Here is a 24,342-nt window from a genome sequence, read left to right on the forward strand (position 1 = left end):
CGGGGAACGGCAAGGGACCAGGGCGGTGGCCAAGGCCGCTCTTGGACGCAATATCTCCTCCCTGCCGGCAGGGGACGCTGCGGCCAGGCGCCTAGAGGGAGCGCGAGCGGGACGTGAGGGGAAGCGAGCCCGCGAGTGGGGCTGACGCATGCGCACGGCCGACCGCCCCGGTCCGGTTACTGTGTTTCTTGGCCTGAGGCGCCGACTGGGCCCCGGGGGCAGCACGCGATGGGTAACGGGACTGGCGGGATCCCCCGACGGACTAGTGGGGTGGGGTTGGGGCGGACCGTCTGTCCGGGTCCTCTGCCCGCAGAGCTGACGTGTCCCGGGGCCCGGGGGGGCGGGAAGGCGCGGGAGCCCGGGGCGGGGACGCCGGGGGTCGCGGCGGGGGTGCGCGGTGCCTGGGACGCCGGGGGTCTTGGCGGGGGTGCGCGGTGCCTGGGACGCCGGGGGTCTTGGCGGGGGTGCGCGGTGCCGGGGGCGCCGGGGGTCTTGGCGGGGGTGCGCGGTGCCGGGGGCGCCGGGGGTCTTGGCGGGGGTGCGCGGTGCCGGGGGCGCCGGGGGTCGCGGCGGGGGTGCGCCGTGCGGGGGGGGGCGGCTCTGCCTGCGGCGCGGGCGGGAGGGAGGGCCCGGCCGGACCTCGCGTCCTCGCGTCCCCTGCAGCCGTGGGCACGGGCACCTCGCTGGCGCTCTCCTCCCTCCTGTCGCTGCTGCTCTTCGCCGGGATGCAGATGTACAGCCGCCAGCTGGCCTCCACTGAGTGGCTCACCATCCAGGGGGGCCTGCTGGGCTCCGGCCTGTTCGTCTTCTCGCTCACCGTATCCTTCCTGCGCTGCGGGGGGAGGGGGCCCGCCACTCTGCCCTGTCGCTCGGCCTGCCCTTAACTCCCTCCACCAGGCCTTCAATAATCTGGAGAATCTCGTCTTTGGCAAAGGATTCCAAGCAAAGATCTTCCCTGAGAGTAAGTGAAAGTGGGGGTCGAGTGCTTCAGCCATCTGCTCCAAGCGCCCCCAACACGGTACTGAGTTCTCAGGTGCTTGGTTGGTAAAGGTTGTTCAGAAGGGAATGGGCTTCCTGAGACCGTCTGGAGGGGGGTGCCGGCCTTGGATCCAGCACCTCCCCGAGCTCTTGGACTCGGGGCTGGAAGAGAAGGCCCGAGAGCAGGAAGCCTAGTTCCCAGGGGTCTCTGAGGACACTGGGCCGGCGCGGGCTGGCTTTGCAGAGTCCTTGGGGAGGTGTGGGGAGGAAACGGGACTGAGTTCAATGAGGGGCTTGATGTGAAGGTGAACCAGTGTCACTGGGTTCTGTTTATTGAGATGATCATGCAGAGCTTCAATATTATAGCAGATCTCTATGTCAGCAGGAATCCTGACCAAGGTAGAATAAACGTTAGGTTATTTCCTCTTTGCAACAGTACTTGTTATTGCTCATGTAATGGAGTGTTGATTTAGTCATTTGTGCAGAATTGAGTTCCTAAAGCAGCTGAGGCATCAAGGCCGGTCACCTAAGCAATGTCACAAGCTTGAAGGTGGCAGCAAATGCTGCCTCTTGAGGAACCTTCGTCTGGTAGAACACAGACCTGCCGCTGCCCTGAGTCCTTGCGCTCCTCTAGGTCGTGTGCCCTCCACCTAGCCCTGTGGCAGCCTTCCGGAGCTTCTCCCTTCCAGCAGCCTCAAGATCTCTGAGATTTTGTTTCCATGTGTATTGTCTTCCTTTGCTTCTGAAAGAAACCTTTGTTGTGAGCCAAGATTCTTGACCCCCTCGCCCTCCCCAGCTGGGCAGGTGGTATCTGCCCAGCCGTCTAGCCTCTCATTTTCTCTCTGGTCCTACACCAGATAATCCCGAGACCCTTTCCTGCCTCCATGGGCACGCGCGTCCAGACGCCCAGCCCTCCAGCCCTCCATCCTGCGTCCAGGGAGTGAGGCCCTCAGCTCCAACCACTGGCCAGCCAGTTTAATGAGTTGATCCTTAGTGGCTGGCTTTTGTTGGAAAGGCCTTACCTTTCCTTCCCAAATGGGAGCAAACCTTGCTTTTCAGACTCTGTATCACTTTCCCTTTTCCTTTATATTGGAAGAGAGCCAGGATAGGGAAGTGATATTTGGGACAGAGCTGGTAACGAGCATGTGTCTCCTCCCTCCATGTCCTGGGCATCCTTAAGGGCATCTGAAGTCCTCCTGCTGATGTCCAGCCATATTCCTCCAAGCAGATTCCCCAAGTTTCAGAGGGCCCCCGATTTCTCCTAGACTCCACATATGAATGCCTGGTGTTTCCAATTCCCACCACCGCCCTCCTTGTCCCCTCTTGCCTTCCCAGTTCTTCTCTGCCTCCTGTTGGCTCTCTTTGCATCCGGCCTCATCCACCGCGTCTGCGTCACCACCTGGTAAGTGCCTCACGGCCGGGGAAGGGGTGCAGCACCCTGTCCTTCGGCACTGACTCCTCCTGTAATGATCCCACACCTGCCCCGTCCCCTCCTCCCCCCGTTCTCCCTCCTGTCCCCTTCCCCGTTTTCCTAAACCTGACCCAGGATTCTTCCCCTGATGCTGCTGTGTGCCCCGGGAGACACCGGGCCGGCAGTGTACCCCCCGATGCTGTGACCTCTTTGTCGTCCCCGTGTAGCTTCATCTTCTCCATGCTTGGCCTGTACTACATCAACAAGATCTCCTCCGCTCTGTACCAGGCAGCAGCTCCCGTCCTCACACCAGCCAAGGTCACGGGGAAGGGCAAAAAGAGAAATTGACCCTGAGTGTCCAATAAAGTTGGTTCTTTGTAGCTCCGTGAGTGTGACGTGCTGTGGCCTCTTCCGCCGATGCGTGCGTGGTGTGCCTGGTGGTGTGGCAGGTGGATACCTGCTGTTTCCAGGCCTTGGGGATGGGGGGGCTTGCCTTCCTCCGAGGGTTGTTTCTAGCAAATACTTAACTGACTGCCATCAGTGCTGTGAGTGCTTGTGCAAAAGTCTCGTCGTGGAAGAAAAGTGCGTGGATGATCTGCCGTCTTGACCTTTCGGAAAAGGGGTCAAGGCTGTAGTGCAGGAAGCCTTCCTTGCCTATCAGAGTGGAATAGATGTTGGAATAGAAGAACAAGGGAAGGAGAGGCCCCTTCACCCCTACAACTCCCTGTGGAGTTCATTTACACCTCTGGGGGTCTTGTTACTCTGACTCCCCACCCCGAGCAAACAAGCCTCCTGCCCTTTCTGCTCCGAGCCCTTGGGAGGGAGGTCCCTACTGATGTTGCCCTCCTGGACCCATCTGTTCAGCTCCAGCACGCACAGATACCTGGGTTTAGAAAGACTCCAAGGTTGATCACTGCCCCATCCTCTTTGTTCAGGTGCCTCCATTTCTCTTCTCTGGCTTGTAGCCAATAGATAGGGACTTGCTACGCTTTAGCAAAGCATATAAAACGATAGGGACAAAGCCATCGGCCTTGGAGCCAACCTTGATGGGAGTGATGTGGCTTCTCAGGTCCTACTCTGCTCTGCCCTGAGGGGTGCCTCTCAGTCCAGAGTACCTGTCCTTTGAGGGCACCGAGCACCTTCCTTTCTGCTGGATGGCGTGGACTTTAGGGTTTGCACAGCGCCGTGGTCAGCTTTGTATCCTGCACAGTGCTTGATCGTGGGCAGTGAAGACCTGGGTTGGTTGGCAAAACCTGCCCTCTGGCAACAAAATACTGTACATGGGATGTGTCTAAGTAGGGATGAAGTCCCAGTGGAGATGAAGAAGTGAATCGAAGGAGTTCTGGTCAAGGATTAGAGCCCCCTCCCTCTAATTAGAGGACCACCCCACCCACTCCAATCCACTCGGGAATCCCAGACCCCATGCTCCTCAGTCCCTAGCTTGGGGGAGTGCTGTGCAGTGTGCCCAGGATGCCTGCAGAGGGTGCCACGAGCTCGAATCTGCAGGTCAAGCCTGCCCTGAGGGCTAGGGAGGGTTGCGGCTGGGTCTCACCGTTCTGGCCCAAGTCTGGGTGGAAGCCCACCTGGGAGGCCCTGAAGGACTGGCCCCTTTCGAGCTGGAGTCTGAAGCAAGTGTCCCTGGGAGCGGAGGCAAAGAGCGTTCAAGGGACACCAGAGCCTCCCTGAGAGGGAATGGCAACTCTAGGCTCTAACTTACCTAGTGATGGTTAGGGGCTTGTGGTATGTGGGACCCTTTGGGGGAGGACGACCGGTTGTCCAAAATGGACCCTGCATCTAAGGGGAGGCTGAGTTGGTTCTAGGGCTCCCTCTGTCAAACTCTGACTTCCTCCTAACTGGGGTGGGAGCTGTGGGCAGAGGGCCAGGTCCCAGCCAAGGGAGCATAGACACCCAGGGTGGGGGTTATCTGGCCACCTGAGGGCACCCTGGCTTCAGGATGAGAGTTTGGGCAGGGCCAGGCTAGGGAAGGGTGGGGAAGAGCCGGAGAGCAGGGGCCAGGCCCAGCGATCTGAGCACCCTGCCACCCACTGCGTAGACACCAGGGACAGTGAGTGGCTCAGGAATAATGACCCCTTCCTCAGGGAACAGGTGCATTTACAAGGCAGATTGGGGCCTATCTCCAGGGTGCCTAGTTGCATGTTGTGGACTTAACCTACCAATTAACCCTGGCAGGGGTATCCTACCCACTAATAACCATCATTAAGTAAGGGGGCTTGAGGCCATCATGGCTTCTGGAGGCCTGGAGGTGGGAAGGGCAAAGGCGCTCACCTCCTGGCCCCTGCTCTCCTGGGCTCCACTCCACCCCAGCGGCTGGAGGCCTGGGGGAGAGAGAGGTGGTGGCCCCTGGAGGACAGAGGGAAGCCAGATGTTTCCTCCTGCTCCCTCACACGTGGCCCTGACACCCGCCCACCCGCCAGCGCTGCCACCAGCTCCGGAAACAGGAGTAAATAATACCGGGGGAGGGGGCCCTAGATGTGTGGGGAGCCAGGCCGGGGAGGACACTCCAAGCTCCTGGCCCCGGAGGCACAGGTCTTGGGGCCGGAGGTGATGCTACCAGAGAGGAGGGCAGTGAGAAGGGGGGGTGAGAGAGCTCCCTAACCCCTGGCAGAGGCTAGACTCCTCCCAGACTGGCACTGGAGGGAGGGGGCACCACGGGGTTGGACTGGGGGGTGGGGGGTGCCCAGGACAGGCAGGGAGCAAGGGAGTCCGCGCCAGGCCTTGGCTCCAGCCCTTTCCGGCCCTTATTGTCCTTGGTGAGAACAGGACGCAGTCTGGTTCCCACTGCCCGGCCCCCCAGCTCTGCTCCCCAGGGGCTCGGGAAGGATGTTGGGAAACAAGAGAGAGCCAGAGACTTGTAGAGACAGAGATGCTGAGAGACGCAGAGACAGATACAAAGGGGAAAGATTCCGTCAAAAGCCAGCATTGAAGTTCTTTGTGAGCAGAGAAGGCCCTGGGCACTGTGGGAACCATAAAAGAATGGGAAGCCAGAGGCCCTGCCCCCTCGGGGGGCCTCAGGGCTGGCCCGCCCTGTGCGCGCTCCTTCTTGACTTAGGGTCAGTCACTGAGCCGCCTCCTAGGCAAACAAGGGCCGGAACCCTGGTGCAGGCATAGTTGGTGGCACTTCACTGCTCTGGTTCAGGTACCTTTCTCTGCCTCGCTCCCAGCAGAGTGGAAATTCCTCAGGAGGCAGGGCCAAGATCCTGCCCCAAACCCTACCTCCCCAGCCCCCTGGGGCTTTGAGCAACCTGGCCACACAGACCTTGTGCTGGAAAGGCTATTTGCTTGGGTTCCTAGAGAGACAGACAGGGAAGCCCCTGGTGGCCCCAGAGGGAGGCCCCTGCATCACCTGGAGTGACAGCCGAAGCCTGGCAGGAAGCTCCAGAGGCCCCTGCCCCCCGCCACCTCCCCCCGCCACCTCCCCACAGCCCCCTCCCCGCAGCCCCCTCTCCCCAGCCCCCTCTCCCTAGCATTTGCAACCGAGGGCTTGGGCTGGGCGTCCTTCCCTCCAACCAGCTCTCTTCCACCTGGGCCCAAGGGGCTCACAGCTGCCCCCTGGGACACAGGTCCCTTGTGTCTGTTGAGGCTCCAGATAAGCCTTAAGATGAAGAAAAATGGAAACATGTTTGAAGTGTTTACATTTAACAAATGAATACTTTTTATTTTATTTTATTTTTTTTTTTAAAGATTTTATTTATTTGACAGAGAGAGACAGCGAGAGAGGGAACACAAGCAGGGGGAGTGGGAGAGGGAGAAGCAGGCTCCCTGCTGAGCAGGGAGCCCGATGTGGGGCTCGATCCCAGGACCCTGGGATCATGACCTGAGCCGAAGGCAGACGCTTAACGACTGAGCCACCCAGGCGCCCCAAATGAACACTTTTTAACACAAAATTACAATATGATATAATCATGTTAGTAACAAGATTATTACAGGATTTTTAGGAAGTTTTCCTTCACGGGGAACTGCAGGCCCTATCTTATAATAGAAAGCCCTGTGATAATGGGCATCTCAGATTCGTTGTACGGTTGTTTCTATGTTTGTATATATTTGGAGATTCCCTAACAGCACTTTGAGTCCCTTGTACGGTGTGTTCCTCCTCTCTGTCCTGTCGGGGGCAGTGGTGTGACCAGCATGCTGTGCAGAGAGCATCCCGGGGCTCGGTGTGAGGCCCTGGGAACTCAGACCTCAGCCAAATGGCCTCTGGGCCTGTGAGGAACTCTCCTCTGAGAATTCCCCTTCCCTCAGGCTGGAAGAGCAGGGGGTCGCCCGCCCATTTTAGGGTGACGCTGCACTGCCCGGGGTGGGGGGGTGCAGGACGCGCAGAACAACCTCCCGCATACCCCTCTTCTGGGCCGAGAGCTGCTGTGGGCTGACCTCCGGCTGCTTCCTGGGCATTTCTGGGACTGAGGGGCGCGTACACCGGTGTGTGAGTGTCTGGGAATAACCCCCCCAGCCTCCCCCCCTTCCTGCCCTCAGCCTCCAGCCCCCATTTCCAGCCTCTGTGACTCAGAGAGTTCCAGGTTCCAGACAGGACATGGGACAGTGGGACGGCCTGGGGCTTGAACTCAGGCTGACCTGCCTTCTAGTTTGGGCTTTGAACCCTTACCCGGTGAAGGTCCTTTGGCAAGTTGAGTGAGCTCTCTGCACCTTCAGTTCCCCGACTGGAAAATGTGGATAGTAACACCTGCCTCAGCTTGTGATAAAGAAGGAGATGCCGCGGTGGAGGGGCTGAGCAGAGCGCATGGGCGCCGTCCTGCAGGGCGTTGGACAAGCGTCCCTGTGAAGTGACGAGGATGCGCACCTTGCCAGGCAGCGTCCTCCGTGCTTTACAGATATTCTCGATTTCAACTCTTACCTTGAACCAAAGACTGACCTCCCCAGACCCGGAGGGAATACAGCAGCTGTTGGCCTTCAGACTTGACCCCCAACCGCAGCGCTGCCCCGGGGCTCCAGCCTGCAGGGTGCCTGGGGGTATCTGCGTTCCCCTGCCCTGTGGCCTGGCCCTCTGCCCACCGCTCCCCACCAAGGGAGGAGGAAGTCAAGGGTTTTGTGTTTGTGGGTTGTTTTTTTTTTATTAAAGATTTTATTTATGTATTTGAGAGAGGGAGAGGGAGAGGGCATGCATGCAGGGGGAGGGGCAGAGGGAGAGGGAGAGAGAGAATCTGGAGCGGACTCTGCACTGCGCGTGGAGCCCAATGCGGGGCTCGTCCCCACGACCCTGAGATCATGGCCTGAGCTGAAACCAAGAGTCAGAGACTCAACCGACTGCGCCACCCAGATGCCCTGGAAGTCAAGTTTTCACAGAGTGAGACCCTGTGGATTTGGGATTGCCAGCGACTGTAATTGCATGAGCCGATTCCTTAAAACAAATCTCTTCCTGCATACATATGTCCATCCCATGAGTTCCGTTTCTCTAGAGAACCCTGACTGACACACCCATTTTAGTGAAATGAAATGAGGTAAGACGGAAGAGAGGTCAAAATAAGCTGCTCAAGATGATAATGAAGGGGAGTCTGGCTGGCTCAGTAGAGTGTGCGACCCTTGATCTTGGGGTTATGGGTTCAAGCCCCATGTTGGGTGTAGAGATTATTTAAAAGTTAAAAAAAAAAACAACCCACCAATTTGATAAGTGAAGGCAGGGCTGCCGTTGAACTTCAGACCCACCGGTGCTGGCCATGCTGCTGGGCCAGCGCGGTCACCGCCCGGCCTCGGGCCCCACCTACCCCCCCCTCGTGGGCTCGCGCTCCTCCCAGCTTGGCTGCCGCCGCTCGGCGGGGCCTGGACACGGTTCTCGCCTTCATCCAGGTGTCCGTGCAGACGCCTCTCCCAGGGAGGCCTCCGTCACCCCTCTGCCCCTTACCCTCCCAGGGCCGCTCGTTACTTGATACATTAAATACTGATCTGTTTCTTGTCTGTCTCCCACCACTTACTTCACTGAAGCAGGAAATTTATCCGTTTTCATGGAATGCTTCATTGAAAGCGGGGAGTTTGGTTTGTCGACTAGAACACGGCTCGACACACATTTGTTAAATATGCTCCAAATTCTTTGAGCAACACGCCATGGTCCCATTTTGAACTCTTTGCTGAAACTCACCTTCCACCCTGCATCAATTCCAAACTGCCGAGTGCCCAGAATCAGCCAAGGATTTCTCTCTGCAGCCCAGCCTGTGCCTGGGGACCTCCTCCCTCAGGCTAGCATCTTCTCCTCGGCTCACCTTCTCCGGGAAACCCTGACGCCCCCAGCCCCTCCTCCGTCCAAGCAGCAGCGCCATCTCTGATCTCTGTCCCCCTCAAGCCTGGCTATAATGTGGGGTGTGTTTTGGTTAATTACATGTGTGTCTCTCCTGTTGCTTCTGTGGGGGCCCTCGGGACAGGGATGGAGGCCATGCAACCTGACTAAGTGGGGCTCCCCCAAGGACCCAGTAATCCCCTTGGCACCTGTAGGCACCCAGAACACTTAACTGCCTTACACCAGACACTCAGGCACACATGGGGGTCACCCGCTCTTCTAGGGGTGAAGACACCGACCTCAGGGACCAACAGCCTGCCCCACAACACAAATACTTTCAAGGGGCTCCTAGTAGCTTGGCCCTGGTCTGCTTTTCCAGCCTCATCTCCTGCCACTCCCCCACGAAGCCGTCTTTGTCCAAGAGACAGCCACAGAGGATTACTCCCCGCATCTGGGCTTTGTTCAGGGTTCCCTGGGCCATGCATGCGGCCCCCCACCTGAACAACTCTCACTCATCTTTCCAGTATCAGCTGGGGCTTCGGGGCCTCTGTGAGGCCTTCCCCCTGGAAGTCAACCCTCCTCTGTGTGGTGTCTCATTTTGCATATCCCCCCATCCTCATCCTCGGTGCACTGTTGAATAAGGGCTTCCAGATTTGGAGTTTGTCTTTCTCTGACACCAAAGCTTGCAAAAGCCGAAAATCCCCACAAACATGAGCTGAGCCATCCCCAGAAGTAACTTACTTCAGAAGATGGTGGGAAGGCTGGGGAGGTGCTTTGGGGCGTCCTCAGCCCTAAAAGGTGACGAATGACAGCATAACAATAAGAGGGACTAACTCCCAATGCATGCTTCCCACATGCCGCACACTGTTGTAAGCATACTACCTACATTAGCTCTTCTCATCTCCAGGGCAACCCCAGGAGGGAGGACCAGCTATTGGCTCCACTATTTAGGTGGGGAAACTGAGGCCCAGAAACATTATGTTACTTGCCCAAGTTCATACAGCTAAGGAAAAGAAAGAGCAAGGACCCAACCTCAGGACAGCCAGGCTCTAAAACCCCACACTTTTTAGTTTTTTTTTAAATAGGCTCCATGCCCAGCGTGGAGTCCAACTTGAGGCTTGAACTCATGACCCTGAGATCAGGACCTGAGCTGAGGTCACGCGTCGGACGCTTAACCAACTTAGCCACCCAGGCGCCCCTAAGCCCCCAAACGTTTATCTCCCGAGCCATACTGCCTCTCATACCCTGCTATAATCACATGTAGTGTGTCCTGTGGCAGCAAAAGAGGGATGGTCTGCAAAAAGACTGAAGAGAAAGGAGCTGGACTGTAAGAATCTGCTGGGTTTGCTGAGCACTATCCAAGGCCAAGGACGTTGTGTCCAGCCGGTGGGAGTAGTTCTAGTTCATGGAACCAGGAGAGCTGGGTCCGTCTCGCTAGAGACCGTCAGACATGAACCTGTCCTTCCCTCTGTCCCTTGTTTTTACATTTAGAGAAGCCCTGCTGGATTTCTCTCACTGTGCTTGGTCCTGGAGCCACAATGTCCCTGGGCAGGGCACGCAGGGAAAGAAAAACGCTGCAGATCATGCTTAGTGCTGTCTATCAAGACCGTCTGGGCGCTCAAAGGAGGAGGATGGTGGCCGACCCTGCAACCTTGGAGGACACGAAGCCTGAGTGGAACACAGAGAAATATGAACCCACATTTTCTTATGGCATATTTATGGTCTCACTTTTCACATTATGGTTTGTTTGCTTTTTTTTAATGCACTGGGAATTTATTTTGGAATAAGGTGTAATAACAATTTACTTTTTCAAATGGTAAGCTAGTTGCAAATGGTTTTTAAATCATCCATCTTCCCTTACTTGCTTGAGTTGCCATCTCTATTATATGCTAAATTGGTATATTTTTTAAATCTATTTCTTCACTTTTTATTCTGTTCCACTGATCTAGGGAGAGAAGTGCTGTACTGGGGGGGCAGAGCTGGCAAGCTCAGAGGTCACATTATGTGGGCTTTGCCTCAGTGTTCTCATTTGTCAAGTGGAGAGAATAGTACCCACTTCAAATGGTGGCTGTGAAGACTGAATGAGATCAGGCACATAAAGTGCTCAGCAAAGTGCCTGGCGCAAGGCAGTCAGTCAATCAGTGAATGTCAGTTGCCATGATGATCCCTCTCTGCCCCTTCCTGGACCAGGAACCAGGAGGGTGAAATCACTGAGCACCAAGCCTCGAGAAGGATGGCATAGCTCTGCTACTCACTATCTGCAGGATCTTGGGCAAGTTACTTACCATTCACCATCTGTCTGTTCTAGCTGCCTCATTTATATACGGCGATAGAAAAGTACCTACTGCTGCATTCTGTGAAAATTAAACACGACAATGTGCCATAGGGCACGACACATCATAGCCCTTCAATGAATGTTTATTCTTTGGCTGCTGATTATTATTATAATGCTATAATTTATTATCTATCTTTATGTGTTGTAGGGCAAGCCCCTTCTCATTATCTTTCCCCAAAAACTGTTCTGGGGAGTGGTAATCTTTCAGGGCCAGGTCTACTGTGGATGACCAAATAGAATTTCTGGATCTACAAAGCTGACATCCATCCGCTGAACTGTGCTAGAAGTCTGGAAGTCAGGCGAGCAACCAGTAGGGTTTTAGATGGAATGGGGAAGCGAGTAGAGTGGGGCTTCGAAGTTCATATAGCAAAAGAAAAAAAATTTTTAAGACTTTACTTATTTATTTGACAGAGAGCACAAGTAAGGGGGGCTGCAGACAGAGGGAGAAGAAGAAGCAGGCTCCCTGCTGAGCAGGGAGCCAGATCGCAGGACCCTGGGATCATGACCTGAGCCGAAGGCAGATGCTTAACTGACTGAGCCACCCAGGCGCCTCCCCAATTTTTTTTAAGTGGGCTCCACATGGGGGGCTTGAACTTATGACCCTGAGATCAAGACCTGAGCTGGGATCAAGAGTTGGACGCTCAACCAAGTGAGCCACCCAGGCGCCCCTCATATAGCAAATTTTTAAAAATGTTTTTATTTTGTCTTTTTACTTTAACAAAGGAATTTACATAGTTTAAAAAGCCAACTAGTTCTACAAAGGCACTTAAAGAAAAATACCAGTCCCCTGTTCCAGTTCTCCTAACTCCGCACGTGCAGCTCTGTAAGCCCCTCCTGGGATTCTTGGCTGCTTCCTTGGTACACCTCATATTTCTTAGTAATGTGCTCATATGATTATTTCATTTCTTCCATTTTATTATTTTTTTTTATTTAAGATTGTATTTATTTATTTGACAGAGAGAGAGAGCGAGAGAGGGAACACAAGCAGGGGGAGTGGGAGAGGGAGAAGCAGGCTCCCCGTGGAGCAGGGATCCCGATGCGGGGCTCGATCCCAGGACCCTGGGATCATGACCTGAGCCGAAGGCAGACGCTTAACGACTGAGCCACCCAGGCGCCCCTCATTTCTTCCATTTTAGATATAGCTGACCACCTGCCATGGAAGATGAGGCTATGGTTCTCTTTATCCATGACGCGCCTCATAGCCTCCCCTCCCCCACCCACTCAATTCAAATACATCCCAATATTTACTTAACTCAGTATCAGTGCTTACATTATTAGGGCTGTGAAAATAGTCTTCACAGCTGAGTTATGTAATGTCCTTACTAAGACTATGTGAATCTGTCAAAACTGCTTTGTTAATTAACATCAAGGACATGAGACTGAGAAACTTCCTTCTCTAGAATCACGCAGGCACTCACTTTGCGATTTGAAATCAATCGGTGAGAACTGAACATCCCACTCTGGCCTGGAGGTCTGAGCCAGGCAGGTTACTTTGACACAGAGAAGCAGCCTCCATTTCCAACCTCCTGCAAAGCTTCAAGTGGAGGCGTCTGGACGCAGCACTCTATGTTTATCTTAATTACGTAGTTATCTATTGCATAATTCTCTAAAATTAATTATCTTAATTCTGTAGTTACCAAGGGGACCCCAGTCCACTTCTCAGCCCGGGCTCGCTGATGCCTTCACTTACACTCCCGCTTAGCGCGAACCTGTCAAACACACCCTCCGCACCTCCTGTGAGGGCCCTGTCTCCCCCGCACGGGGTGGCCCCGGGTCCCCTGGGGGTGCTCTCTCGCAGCTGCGTGCTGGTCAGCGGCAGTGACGTCCGGGGAGGCCCTTGCCAGGCAGGCTCTTGTCCGCGCCCTTCTTTGTGAGTCTTTTCCCCGATGTTGGTAACTGCCCGACTTTTCCCTTACTTGGGTTTTCCACGTACCTACCATGAATTCATGCCTAAAACTCCTCTTAATACCTTAAACTCACTTTTCTTTCCTTGCAGACCCCTCCCAGAGCCCCTCTTCCTCGGGCTCCAAGCTGCACTGTTGCTCCGCTGCGGGTCTTTATTAAAGGGTGACATCCTCAGTTCTGACAGCTATCGAGGCGTCACGGTCAGCGGTCAAGGCGTCCGCTTGGGGCCGAGTGTCTGCACCGCCGCATTTCTCCGAAGGCTATGACGGTGACCAGGCAACGTTGCAGTGAAGGAAAGAATACGTGGATAAGGTCTAGGGGGACCCAGATTACATTCCCATCTTCTCGCAAAGTTTGAGGGTGTCCTCAGCAGGACGCCAGCCAGCGTGGAGCGGGGTCCTCACGGACAGCGCTGCACCGGAGCCCCCGGGCACTCGGGCCGCCGTCGGAGGCTCTGCGAACGCAGCCTGGACGCAGGCGGCGGCTGCCACTCCCCCGGGAGCCACCGCGGGGACTACAACTCCCAGAAGGCCGCGCGAGGCAGAGCGCGCCGCCGCCGCCGCCGCCGCCGCCGCCGCGAGGACTACAACTCCCAGAAAGCCGCGCGAGCCGAGAGACCTTCGGGACGCTGACGTCGGAGCTGCGCCGGGCAGGGGAGACGGCGGCGGGGGTGAGTGCAGGCTGAGGGCCGAAAGCGGGGGGCGAGCTGGGCGAGAGCGGCGGCGGAGCGGCCCTGGGGGTAGGTGATGCGGAGGGTGGGTGAGGGGGACAGAGAACTGGTCTCCGGTGGACGGGGTAGCGGGGCGGAAGGGGCCGCGAGCTCTGCTTTCTCTCCCCGCAGTGCCCATGACGAAGTTAGCGCAGTGGCTTTGGGGCCTGGCGCTCCTGGGCTCCACCTGGGCGGCTCTGACCACGGGAGCCCTGGGCCTGGAGCTGCCCTCGTCGTGCCGGGAGGTGCTGTGGCCGCTGCCGGCCTACTTGCTGGTGTCCGCCGGCTGCTATGCCCTGGGCACTGTGGGCTATCGCGTGGCCACTTTCCACGACTGTGAGGACGCCGCCCGCGAGCTGCAGAGCCAGATCCAGGAGGCCCGAGCCGACTTGGCCCGCAGGGGGCTGCGCTTCTGACACCCAACCCCATTCCCACCGGACAGCCTTTCCTCCCGCCGCCCATTAAAGAGAAGCTTATTTTCTAACTTTGTTTAGTTTATGGAGAGCGGGAACTGGGGATTCTGTGTACCAGCTGGCGGGGAAGCGGGGGCTGGGGGTGGGGGCGAGCCACCTTCCTGAGGTCATCTCAGCTTTTACCTTTGCACCCTTACTTGTGTCCCTCCTGCTTTTTGCTCCAAAGGAGGCAAAGACCCCTTCTCAAGGTCTCTCGAGATGGAAATGTCATTTCACTTTCTTGGTCCTTTTAACCCTCTCAGGAAGGACTTCGTGAAGTCTTACCTTCTGTTCTCCGGAACACCCAGGCTCTGTTCTCTGAAGGCCTTCCTAGGTCTTTCCGACGTCGTGGTTCCTTCACATACTCCTCTGAGCCAACCCCAGCCCGCGAACAACTGTGGATCAGGCAGTGCGCTTCTGCCCTTCACCAAGCAGGCAGGTTGAGAATCACCAGATAGAGACTAAGCTTTTATGGGCAGGGGTAAGGAACAATTTATTTTAAGGCACATTCTAAGGATTTCACCACAACCTCCACAATTAAAAAATATAATCTATAAAAAATAAGTGATTCATCTCCCAAGTCCCAGTCAATCTTCTAAGCAAAACACTTTCTTTGGTCCCTCGATTCTCAGAGTTATCTTTTTCTTTTCGACAACCCACTGTGCTCATGGAGCTGGTCAGCAGAAACAGCTGCAAGGAGCTCTCTTTGGTAGCAGGTTGGCATTAGGTGCCCAGTGGTCAGGTGAACTGCCTCAGGTTTGCAAGAGTGGATAGTTCCTGTCTTGCTCCTGGGAGTACTTCCAGAAAAGCCAGAGGCGAATGAAGCTGGTGAGGATCCCTGGTAGGTTGGGCACCTGAAATCACAAGGGCTGCTATGAGGAGAGGAGCTCATTTCCCACCTTACACACCTGTCAGCCATCCCTCTCTGTTGGGCTTACCATGATGTAGGGATCGCCTAGCCGAAACCCATACAGGGTCCAGGAGGCAGAGGTGAGGAGGGTGGCAATGGTGAGTGGGAAGGAGAGACGCTGGGTTGATCTCGTCTGAATGATCTTGGCCTACAGAAAAAGGATGAAAGACCCCTATCCCAGACACATCCTAGAGCTCCCACTTGTCTAAGAATTTCCTCAGAAAAAAGGTCAAACATCCTCTCTGATCTTCGTTACCCAGCCTTGTCCTCTTGCCTCCCACTCACCTACCTCTACTGCCCTGTCTTCCAGGATCTTCCTTTGGAGTGTAAGCTACATACAGTCTCTGGCTATGGGACCCTGACCCGTCTTACCTCCCCCACTTCCCTGGACAACCCCCCACTCACCAAGTCAGCCAGTGGTGAGAGGTACATGCTGATGGTGAAGACACTGCAGAAGAGGCCCAGCTGCTGAAGCTGGGCCTCCAGGTTGGGCACCAGGAGCCAAAAGTAGCCAAAACCCAGGAGAAAGACCCCCAGCAGGGTTGCAGTCTGAAGGAGCACCGGACGCTGCAGGGGAGAGAGTAGCCGTACTTGTAGATGTTTCAGGAGCCCTCTCGGACTCTCCTGCTCCAGTGGGGGAGCTGCCCTTGGGCTAAGCCTCAGTATAGCAGTTGCTGCAGCCTCTTTCCCACCAGTGACAAACACATGTCCCATCCACCCACAACACTAGAGGTTTCTAGGAGAGAAGGGTTTTGCTTTTGTTTTTGGTGTGAACTTGATACACACGGTAGGAACTTAAATGCTGGTAGGATTGGGGAAGCACAGCGAATCAACTCATTTCTCCGGCACTGGCGCTGACTCTGAAGGAACTATCAGAGACAAAGCCCATTGCCCTCAGCTTGTTGGGCAGCAGGGCACCATCAGGCTAGGCAGAACTACCAGCTTGCCAGGAATGGGGGGGTGCCCAGTGTGTGGGTCTCAGAGGCTGGCTTCACGGAGGAAGGAGGACTGCAAGGCTGGAGGGGCCTTCCAGGAAAAGGTGGCAATGGCCAGCCTATCAGAATCTTCTAGGAAGCAGTGTTTACTCTGCCAGCAGGGCAGGGTGAGCAGCAGACGTGGGTCCAGGGAGGGCCTCTACCTTCCGAGGGCAGTAGCGCAGATACACCAAGATATACAGCGTCTGAAGCACAGCTCCCGTGGCGTTGACGAAGGTTAGGGTCCCGTCACCCTTCAAGGCCCCGTAACTCATCCAGCTCAGGTTGCTGCAGGGTGGACAGGAGGGTCCTTCACCACGGGGATGAGGATGGGAAGGGGACCCAAGGGGCCTCTTCAGCGTTCCTCCTCCCACCTCCCCACCTCCCTCAACCTTTCCCGCCGCAAACGTCGCCCCTCTCACTTGATGTCCGTGGTGAGAAAGGGCAGGAACTGGACACTGTCCACGCTCCGGGTCATCCGCATTTGCCTGAGGTCCGAGCTGTAACGGGCCCCGAAAGCAGAGGTGAGAGATGGGAAGGGAGAACCGGGCTGCTGGGGAGTCGAGATCCCTGATGCCTGTGGTCGTCCCCGGACAACTGCAGGTCCCGGCCCCGCCCTCAGCTCCCTGGCCTGTCCCTGAAGTGCCCAGCCTCGCCCTTGTGCCCCGGATCCCTCGACCCGAATCCACTTTGACCCAGGTTTCGGATGCAGCCTGGAGCTGCGGCCACGTCTCTGTTCCCGCTCTCTCCCTCCCTGACTTCCAGGTCCTGCCCCAGCCTAGCCCGGCCGCGCTCTCACAGGCCGGCGGAGTACATGGCGAGGGTGAAGAGCACGCAAGCTCCAGAGAGGAGCGAGTCGGCCACGCCACCAGCCTCCATCTCCCCCTGCGACGGATCCTGGGCGCAGCGCCGGCGTCCACTTGCTGGGCCAGAGCCCGCGCCGCCGGAGCCCCGCCCCCGCGCCGGAGCCCCGCCCCCTCCGCGCGCCGCCGTCCGCCGGAAATGGACCCGCAGCCCCGCCCACGCGGGCGTCCTGCCGGAACCAGGTCCCGTCCCCCGATCACCAGGCCCCACCCTTGCCGGTCCGCGCGCGCCGGAGGCCTGGTACGATGTGGCCTCTCCAGGTCCTGGCGGGTACCAAGCCCGGGCTCCGCGGACCGGCCCCGGGCACCCGCCGCTCCTCCCTTTCTGCTTACCCCTTGGCTCACCCGGACCCCAGCCTCAAGTCTCTTGCCCATGAGCCGTCGTGGCCGACCTTAATTGCTGGACGTTTCCCCCCCCGGAGGCCCCGATCGCAACCTCACCTGCCCAGGCTTTTCCCCGGTTTGTTGAAGCCTCTTCCCAGTGTCTCCCCTAAATAAGTGGGCTTGCCGGGAATCACCAGTCTGTCAGGCGCCCTCCGCCTTCAGCCACACTGCCAACTTTGGGTGACTGGGCCAATCGGCTGGAGCACCTGTCACTGACGCCCTAGTCCAACCGACAGGACCTGCTGCTGGGGACTCTCCCTGCGGCCTCGCACAGCCCACAGCCCGCACGCCCCGGCTGCCCCGGCTGCCGGGGCTGTGGGACCAGGCGGCCTGCCGTGCCTCGGCTGGTATTCCCCGATGCACCCAACAGCAGGAGCAACCGGATGGTTTGCCAAAGCCCCGCGATGCGGGAGTGGGGTGCAGCCTGGAGCCCCCGAGACCGCAGCGGCGCTCAGAGGAGGAAGCATCCCACCCTTTGGTGCTAGTGAGGGGCGTGTATTCTTTCCAGATGGAAGGAAGAAAATTTAAACCCAGTTGCTGCCTGGTGTCCCACAGAGCCTAGCATGTGGCGGGGACCCAGTGGTCCTAAATTAGGATGGGGGATGGGGGTAGGGGGGCAGACAAGCATGTCCAAATAAAGAAACACATCGCTTTATTTTTTTGTATAAAAAAACTCCAGTTGTAGAAATCAGCAGACACACATCAAGTTTATATACAGATCCTGTATGCGTGGGCCCTGCCCTTGCAGCTACACTCCAGGCACAGGGTGGCACAGCCCCCTGCGGGCACTGCTCTGGGCAGTGCTGCCCCAGATGGGACAGGATGCGGTGCCTGGCTACAAACCTCTCCATGGCAGCTCCAAAGACTTCCGGAAGCCTCAGGAGAGATGCTGGGTCAGCCCAAGCATGCCGCCTCTCCTGGTCTCTGGCTTCCAAGCATGGAACGGTCTCCCGCTTTTCTGTCCGTCAGTTCATCCAGGCATCCTGGCTCTCTCGGGAGGGGCATCTCTGCCAAGCTCAGTGTCCATCTGCATGACCCCAGGCCCCTTCCAGTTTGGCTCCCACGGTGCCCTCCTTAAGAAGCCACGTCTGCACAGCTTGTTTCTTTGGCTTAAGGGCAGGAATGGCGGGGAAAGGACTGTCCCCACTTCTTTGTCCCTCGGGGTGGAGGAAGGGATGGCACTGCCAGGCTTGCTGACCTCCTTTGGGTTGAAACCCTTAATCCTGACCCGTTTTGAGGCTGCTGAATGGCAGCTTGTGCATGTGGTGGGAATGGTTCCCAGGACAGGTGAGGGATGCCCTGCCCCGCCTCCTCAGCCCCAGTCTGGTCCTTAGGCTGGATGTGGCACACAGCCCTTCATGGGGTCTGCAGCAGCAGGAATGGCAGGAGCAGCACAGCCCAGGCAAGTGGGAAGAGGCGGGGGGCAGCACTGTGACCGATGCTATGGAGAACTTGTACCTCTGGGTCATCTGCAAGATGAGAGGGCAAGCGCCCCCAAGGTGAGTGGCCCTATTGCTGGCACTGGCCGTCAGCTCCAGCCCCCACCTGGCAAAGAAGCCACCTTATGTACCCAACCTCTGTAAGCAGACCCCAGGCCCAATTTGCTCTGGCTACCTACCTGCCGGAAGTCTCTTCTCCTGTGGATTGGCATGGGCCTGAGGACTGTGAGCTGAAAGGCAAGGGCGGTGGCCGATCAGGGACTGTCCTGGGGAGGCAGGCAGGTGGGACTTCCCTGCCATCCCAGGTCACTAGCCCAGGCCCCGCAAACAGATGGAGGAAGGAGGCTCACAGGGCTCTGACACTCACTGATTTTGCCATTGACAGTCACCTTCAACCTCAAGCACTGGTCTTCCTGGTGGTGGATGGGTTTGGCTGCAAGACAAACCCGCGCAGAGCGTTAAGGGAGGAACCTTTGTTGGGAGAAAATACAAGTGCAAACCCTCTGGCTCTCCTCTCTCAGGCCCTGCTCACTTGAGCCCCTCTTCCTGCTCATCTGTGATTCTCACCTTCCTTGTCGTTTGCCCGCTTTCTGCCTCACGCTCAACCTCCCATTCTTTGCAATGACCCTTGGCTTTGGAGGTGGCGCTAAACGCACACAGACCCTGTCCTCTTGCCTCAGTCCATCCTTCACTCTTCCCAGCCCGAAGTTGGCTGAGGCCTTCACACTACGTTTCCCCTATCTAGGCCCCACTGACCAGCAGATTTCCTAACTCTTGTAGCCACGAGTGCTTCTCTACTACCCTTAGGACAAAATCCAAACTCCTTAGCACTTCCGAGGCCCCCATGATGTGCCCTGTCCACCTCTGCCCACTTCCAGGGTCCCTCCTACTGCAGCCAGACTGAACCATATAGAGTTCCCTGAAGATGTCATGCTCCCTTTGCACATGTCCCCTCATGCCTGGCCAGCGTCTCTGCCTGTCCTAAGCTCTTGGGTCATCTTCCCCAGGAACCCGTCTCTAAGCCTCCCGAGCCTGGCAGTTACCCACGTCATTCTCCCAAGGCCCCTGTGTCCGTATCTTCGTATCGTGCTGTGCTAATGGTGAGTTTCCCCGTGTGCGTCGCTTTCCAGTTTCCTGGAGGATAGGGGCCCTACGGTGTTTTATTTATCTCTGTGCCTGTCGTGCCAAGCAGAGTGCCCCGTGCACAGCAGCAGCTCACTCCACGCTTGTCATGTGAACGCATGAAAACAATTCAGGATGGAAGGGGTTGTGTGCGGCTCCGACCGGTCCCTGCGCGGCCCGTGTGCGCGCCCCGAGGACTCACAGATGTAGTAGTAGCTGTGCCCCTCCTGGAACTCCTTGCCCAGGGTGAAGGGCGTGAAGCGCTGGAATTTCTCCGACAGCTTCTCGGGGCCGTGCCTGGCGCTGGGCTGGGTGCACCGCCAGCGAGCCTGGTCCTCGGACTGGGGCTGGCACCGCTGGTACTCCTCGCGCTCCACCAGGTAGAGGGTGTACCGCTCCATGGCGGCGTCGGCCACGGTGTCATCCTCGTAATGCGGACACAGGATGTCCAGGTAGTCGTTCAGCTGCACGTGCACCGTGTAGTCCTCGTTCCGGAACCTGCGTGTGCAGGGCGGGAGGAAGCAGGCCATCGGCGGGAAGCCCGGCTAGGGCTGCGAGCTTCCCAATGTTTCCTGGCCCCCCGCATTTCACACTGGACCCCCACAAAGATTTTTCAAGAATCTCAACTCCCAGTATTTACTGATCTTGACCTCTTCAGTATCTTTACACCATCTTCACACACGCCTGCTCCCATCACTACCTCTAGTTCATCCTCTAAACAGTGTCCACTTCAGTGTCCTTCAGGTACCAAAGCACTTCGCATAAGCCCCAGACATTTACCCATGGAAGGGCTACTGACTGTGTCCTTAGCTCACTCATCCTGCTCTTCTCCCGGGAGCATTTCCCCAAATCTGTTCTCGCAGTTACTCCTTTAAATGTTGTTAGCCCTCAATCTGAGACCCTCCCAGCCTGCGGGCATGCTGCAATGGGGGTCTAGGAACCCCTGCTCTCCTAGCTGCGCTTAGCTGCCCTTAGCCCCCAGCACACCTACCGCTTGGGGTCCCTCACTCCTGGCCTTTCCCCTGAGCCCCTGAGTGCATTCACTCCCGCCCCCAGCACACCAGGCCCACAGTAAATCCCCCTTCTAGCTCCTCCAGTTTAGGCTCAGGCCTCCTTGTCCCCTTCTCCCAAAGCACCCCAAACCTCCCAGTCCCTTTACCTCCAAAGCCACACTTCACCTCCGAGGAAGGAGCTCCAGAGCTGCTGGAGTTCTCGGTGGGAGGCCTCCTCTCCCACCCGCGATCCCAGGGGCAGCCAGCTCCCTCCCGCAGGCCCCTCGGGCTCCAGCCCGGCGGCCCCAGACACCTGGCTCCAGCGGGGGGCGGGGTGGGGTCCTGGCGGGGGAGCTGCCTCCCCCCCCCACTCCCGCCCCCTCCGAGCTGGTCAGCGACTCTAAATTCCCCGGCGCTGCCAGCCAGACTCAGCAGTGCTGGCTGCCAACCGAAGTTCCGGCACAGGTGGGGGGAGGGCAGGAGTTCGGACGCGAGGCCCCTGGGGTGGGCACCCCCTGCCCCGTCCGCGGGACAATCCCCCCCCTCACCACCGCGGCCCGGCCTGGGGGCAGCCTGCCAGCTCTCGGCCCTGGCTACCCCGGGCTCCTCCCCCGGGGGGGATGGGGGTGGAGGAGGGAGATGGGGCGGAGGAGGGGGAGGGGAGGAGGAGCGCGCGAGCGAGGGAGAGGCTTTTAAAATTCCTCTCTGGAGAGATAAACATAGAAGCCATTTCAAACAGGTATTTCAGCTCTCGGCCTGGCGTCTTTCCCCCATTCCCGTGACGGGCACTGACTCATTCCTCATCCACCTCTGCCACCCGCCCCAGCATTCGTGAGAACCTGTGAACGTTTACCTTGTCCAATGTGCGTGGCCCCCCAGACCCCAATGCCAGGACTTGCCCCGGGCTCGGTCCCCCAGGCCTAAGGAGCTGGCAGCTCTGAGTGGGTGGGCTACGTGCCCCTCCAGCACGGGGGAGGCCAGCGCCCAGCTCACGGCAGCCCCGCCCTTCTCCCCAAGCTGCCCCCCTCCCGCCCCCCCCCCCCCCCCCCCCCGCCTGGGACCTGGAGATCCCGCCGATGCCCACTACCCTGAGTCACCCAGGCCAGCCTCACCCCCGCCCAGCTCATCGCCACCTCATCTGTGCTTGCGAGCGGGCCAGCTCGGCTGCCTGTGCATTGCACTCTGGCTGGCTTCTCTTCAATCCTGGGATGGTGGAGTGTGTGTGTGCGCGCGCGCGCGCACGTGTGGCCAGATGGACAGGGCAGAAGCTGTGCTTGGTGGGGGCACCCATTACTCCCCCCCCAGGACAATCTGTTCCACTTAGGCTCCTTTGACCCTGGCTCCCCGTCTGGGAAAGGGGGGCAGCAGCGGCGTCAGGGAAGGCGGAGGGGGGGGCAAGGAAGAGGCTCCTTCCTGAAAGAGAGGAAATCTGGGAGCTTGGGAACGGAAAAGGCCAGGTTCCCCCCTCCCTACTCATGGCTTCCTGCCCCTCCTCCTCCTCCAGCCAACACCTGGCATGGGCATAAACAGGGACTTCGCTCTCTCCCCCTAGGACAAGATTGGATCAAGGAGGTAAAGAACAGGAAGCAAACAGTGAGGTGGAGGGGGCTGACCGGGCTGCCCCTGTGGCCAATGGGCAAAAGGGCACTGGCCTCCTGCACTGGCAGCTGGCTGTTCCCTCCCCGACCCACAAGCCCCAGCCCACAGACCCCCCACCAGGCAATGTTGCCACAGGGTCAGAGGAAGCTGGCACAACACATTTCTCAAGGGGCGTGGGGGGCTGGCGTGCTAGGGCTGCGGGTGGCCAAGCTGAGTGAAGTGTTTTTCCTGACCCCAAGCTGCCCAGACCTCCTCTCCCTGCTCCACCCTACCCCCCTCTCCCATTTTCCCACAAATACTGTTCCCATAACTTCAAAAACTCAAGGGCAAGAACAAAGGGTCCAACGGGGCTTCTTCCTCCCAGTACCATTTGCCTCCCAGCCCTAAACCTGCCCAGGAGAAATTAACTCCTTCCTGCCCAGAGCCCTTTGTCACCCTTTTAACCCTTTCCACTCCTTCTGAACCTTTCCCATGCCCCCCCCCCCCAATCTCCTAAACAGGTGACTCCCTCAGCCTACCTACACACAGCATGTGCCCCACTCGTGCCACCTCGGAAGATCCCTTGTGTGTGGAGGGAAGCTTTCCAGGCTCATCTCAAACACAGAATGCAGAGGCTTAAAGCCAGAAGGCCAGGTCCCTCCTGAAGGGTCCTCCCAGGATTACAGTGAGCATTCTGCTTACGCCTGATGTCACATCAGGTACCTGTCCGGGTGGGCATATGTCCAAGTGACACACAGAAGCTTTTGTTGTGGAAGGGCCTAGAACAAGAGCCCTGGCCGGCAGAACTGTTCAGCAAGGGTCCCTCACTTCAGAGTAACAGAGGTACCAGAGAGACGGAAAGGAAGGGCAGAAAGAACCCTGTGCAAGCAGTCACGGACAGGTTCCTGCCCAGGGGTGGGGTACTCCCAGTTATGGGGGAGAAGGGAGGGGGAAAAAGTCTACGGAATCCCTCCCGCCTCTGGTCACCGCCCCAAGACTCAGGTCAGGGGCTGGCAGGCACGGTTACCCGGGCAGGAGGGGTTAGGGGGTGGGCAGTGCCAACCGGGCGCCCAGGCTGCCGGCCGGAGACTCGGGGCTTACTTGGGGTTTGAACTGTTCCAGAAGACGGTGTGGCGGTCAGCAGTGGCCAGACTGCAGCACAGACCCAAGAGCGGGGCCCAGAGGAACTCCATAGCGCAGGGCCTGGCCAGGCCGGGCGAGGACGCGGGGGGCTCCTCGGGGTCCGGGTTCCCGCGGGCTGTCTCAGCGGCGCACTCGGCCCCGCGCACAGCTCTGGCCCCTCCGCCGGGCGACTCCGCCTTTTGGGCCAGCACCGCCCACCACCCGCCCCGCCCCTGGCCCCGCCCCGCCCCGCCCCGCCCGGAGCGCGGCGGCCCCAGGGCTTGGGGCCTGGGAGGTGGAGGAGGGGAGGGCAGGGGAGCCGAGCGGGATCTAAGCGTCTGCCGGGACGGAGGTGCTCTGCACCGCGCGTTCGCTCGCTTGTGGGTGTGCATGCGGCCCCGTGGGCCTGTGCGGGGCGCTGGGTCTGCGTCCCCCGGCTCAGTGGCGTGCGGGAGAAGGGAACGAGCTGCACGTGCAGGTCTGCGAACGCGCCGTGCGGGACCCGGCTGTGCGGCGCCGCGCGCGGGTCTGGCGGGGTGCAAAGTCGTGGACAGGGCCCGCACCTTTCCCGAGCCTAGCACACCCAGGCTCGGCCCCCGCGTTCCCACTCTCCTCCCACCCGCCTTTCCCGGACTCCGCTCGGCTGCCCCTCCCCACACGCGCGGCTGTTTGTTTTTGTTGGGTTTGTCAATGTTGTCTTTGTTCGGGAGATTGTGTCATCGCCTAGATGCCGGGAATAAAGTGCGACCCTGTGTGATCAAGTGTGTAACGTGTGCGGCTGGGGCCAAGGGCGCCTGTGCCCATCATTAACAGTGCGAGGGAGGGACACTCGGGCTCCTGGTCCGAGGGCGTTCTCTCTTGCTCGTTTCTCGTGCTCCAAAGGGCGCTAACGCACGTGTGTACGATGCGAAGGGGCTTTGAACG

General features: G+C 58.1%; 4 protein-coding genes across 8 annotated transcripts; 2 read left to right on the forward strand and 2 right to left on the reverse strand.

The window, feature by feature from the left end:
* The first annotated feature begins 74 nt into the window (after positions 1-74).
* On the forward strand, positions 75-2,769 carry KRTCAP2 (keratinocyte associated protein 2). Of its 2 annotated transcripts, none has more exons than XM_036124431.2 (5): positions 75-232; positions 664-818; positions 898-961; positions 2,314-2,380; positions 2,617-2,769. In XM_036124431.2, exons 1-5 carry the CDS (start codon positions 229-231, stop codon positions 2,735-2,737), a joined length of 411 nt encoding a protein of 136 aa, XP_035980324.1. In that variant the 5' UTR covers positions 75-228; the 3' UTR covers positions 2,738-2,769. The 2 variants fall into 2 exon arrangements, with proteins under 2 accessions (XP_035980324.1, XP_035980325.1); XM_036124432.2 differs by having other exon boundaries at positions 2,525-2,657.
* A 10,683-nt stretch (positions 2,770-13,452) lies between these two features.
* DPM3 (dolichyl-phosphate mannosyltransferase subunit 3, regulatory) lies at positions 13,453-14,066 on the forward strand. 2 transcript variants are annotated; one of them, XM_036124433.1, is made up of 2 exons: positions 13,453-13,543; positions 13,715-14,066. In XM_036124433.1, exon 2 carries the CDS (start codon positions 13,720-13,722, stop codon positions 13,996-13,998), a length of 279 nt encoding a protein of 92 aa, XP_035980326.1. In that variant the 5' UTR covers positions 13,453-13,543; positions 13,715-13,719; the 3' UTR covers positions 13,999-14,066. The 2 variants fall into 2 exon arrangements, with proteins under 2 accessions (XP_035980326.1, XP_035980327.1); XM_036124434.2 differs by having other exon boundaries at positions 13,527-13,612.
* A 435-nt stretch (positions 14,067-14,501) lies between these two features.
* On the reverse strand, positions 14,502-17,253 carry SLC50A1 (solute carrier family 50 member 1). 2 transcript variants are annotated; one of them, XM_078078580.1, is made up of 6 exons: positions 17,223-17,253; positions 16,341-16,418; positions 16,083-16,206; positions 15,350-15,511; positions 14,973-15,092; positions 14,502-14,888 (listed from the first exon to the last, which is right to left on the reverse strand). In XM_078078580.1, the coding sequence occupies exons 2-6, from the start codon at positions 16,400-16,402 to the stop codon at positions 14,787-14,789; spliced, it is 570 nt and encodes a 189-aa protein (XP_077934706.1). In that variant the 5' UTR covers positions 16,403-16,418; positions 17,223-17,253; the 3' UTR covers positions 14,502-14,786. The 2 variants fall into 2 exon arrangements, with proteins under 2 accessions (XP_077934706.1, XP_035980321.1); XM_036124428.2 differs by lacking the exon at positions 17,223-17,253 and adding an exon at positions 16,718-16,873.
* Positions 17,254-17,800: 547 nt separating this feature from the next.
* Positions 17,801-23,612, reverse strand: EFNA1 (ephrin A1). Of its 2 annotated transcripts, none has more exons than XM_036124427.2 (5): positions 23,398-23,612; positions 19,929-20,224; positions 18,972-19,037; positions 18,784-18,834; positions 17,801-18,634 (listed from the first exon to the last, which is right to left on the reverse strand). In XM_036124427.2, exons 1-5 carry the CDS (start codon positions 23,487-23,489, stop codon positions 18,522-18,524), a joined length of 618 nt encoding a protein of 205 aa, XP_035980320.1. In that variant the 5' UTR covers positions 23,490-23,612; the 3' UTR covers positions 17,801-18,521. The 2 variants fall into 2 exon arrangements, with proteins under 2 accessions (XP_035980320.1, XP_035980319.1); XM_036124426.2 differs by lacking the exon at positions 23,398-23,612 and adding an exon at positions 21,852-22,713.
* Between the last annotated feature and the right edge of the window lie 730 nt (positions 23,613-24,342).

The sequence above is a fragment of the Halichoerus grypus genome, chromosome 7, assembly GCF_964656455.1.
Source record: "Halichoerus grypus chromosome 7, mHalGry1.hap1.1, whole genome shotgun sequence".
In the NCBI taxonomy this organism is placed as follows: domain Eukaryota; kingdom Metazoa; phylum Chordata; class Mammalia; order Carnivora; family Phocidae; genus Halichoerus; species Halichoerus grypus.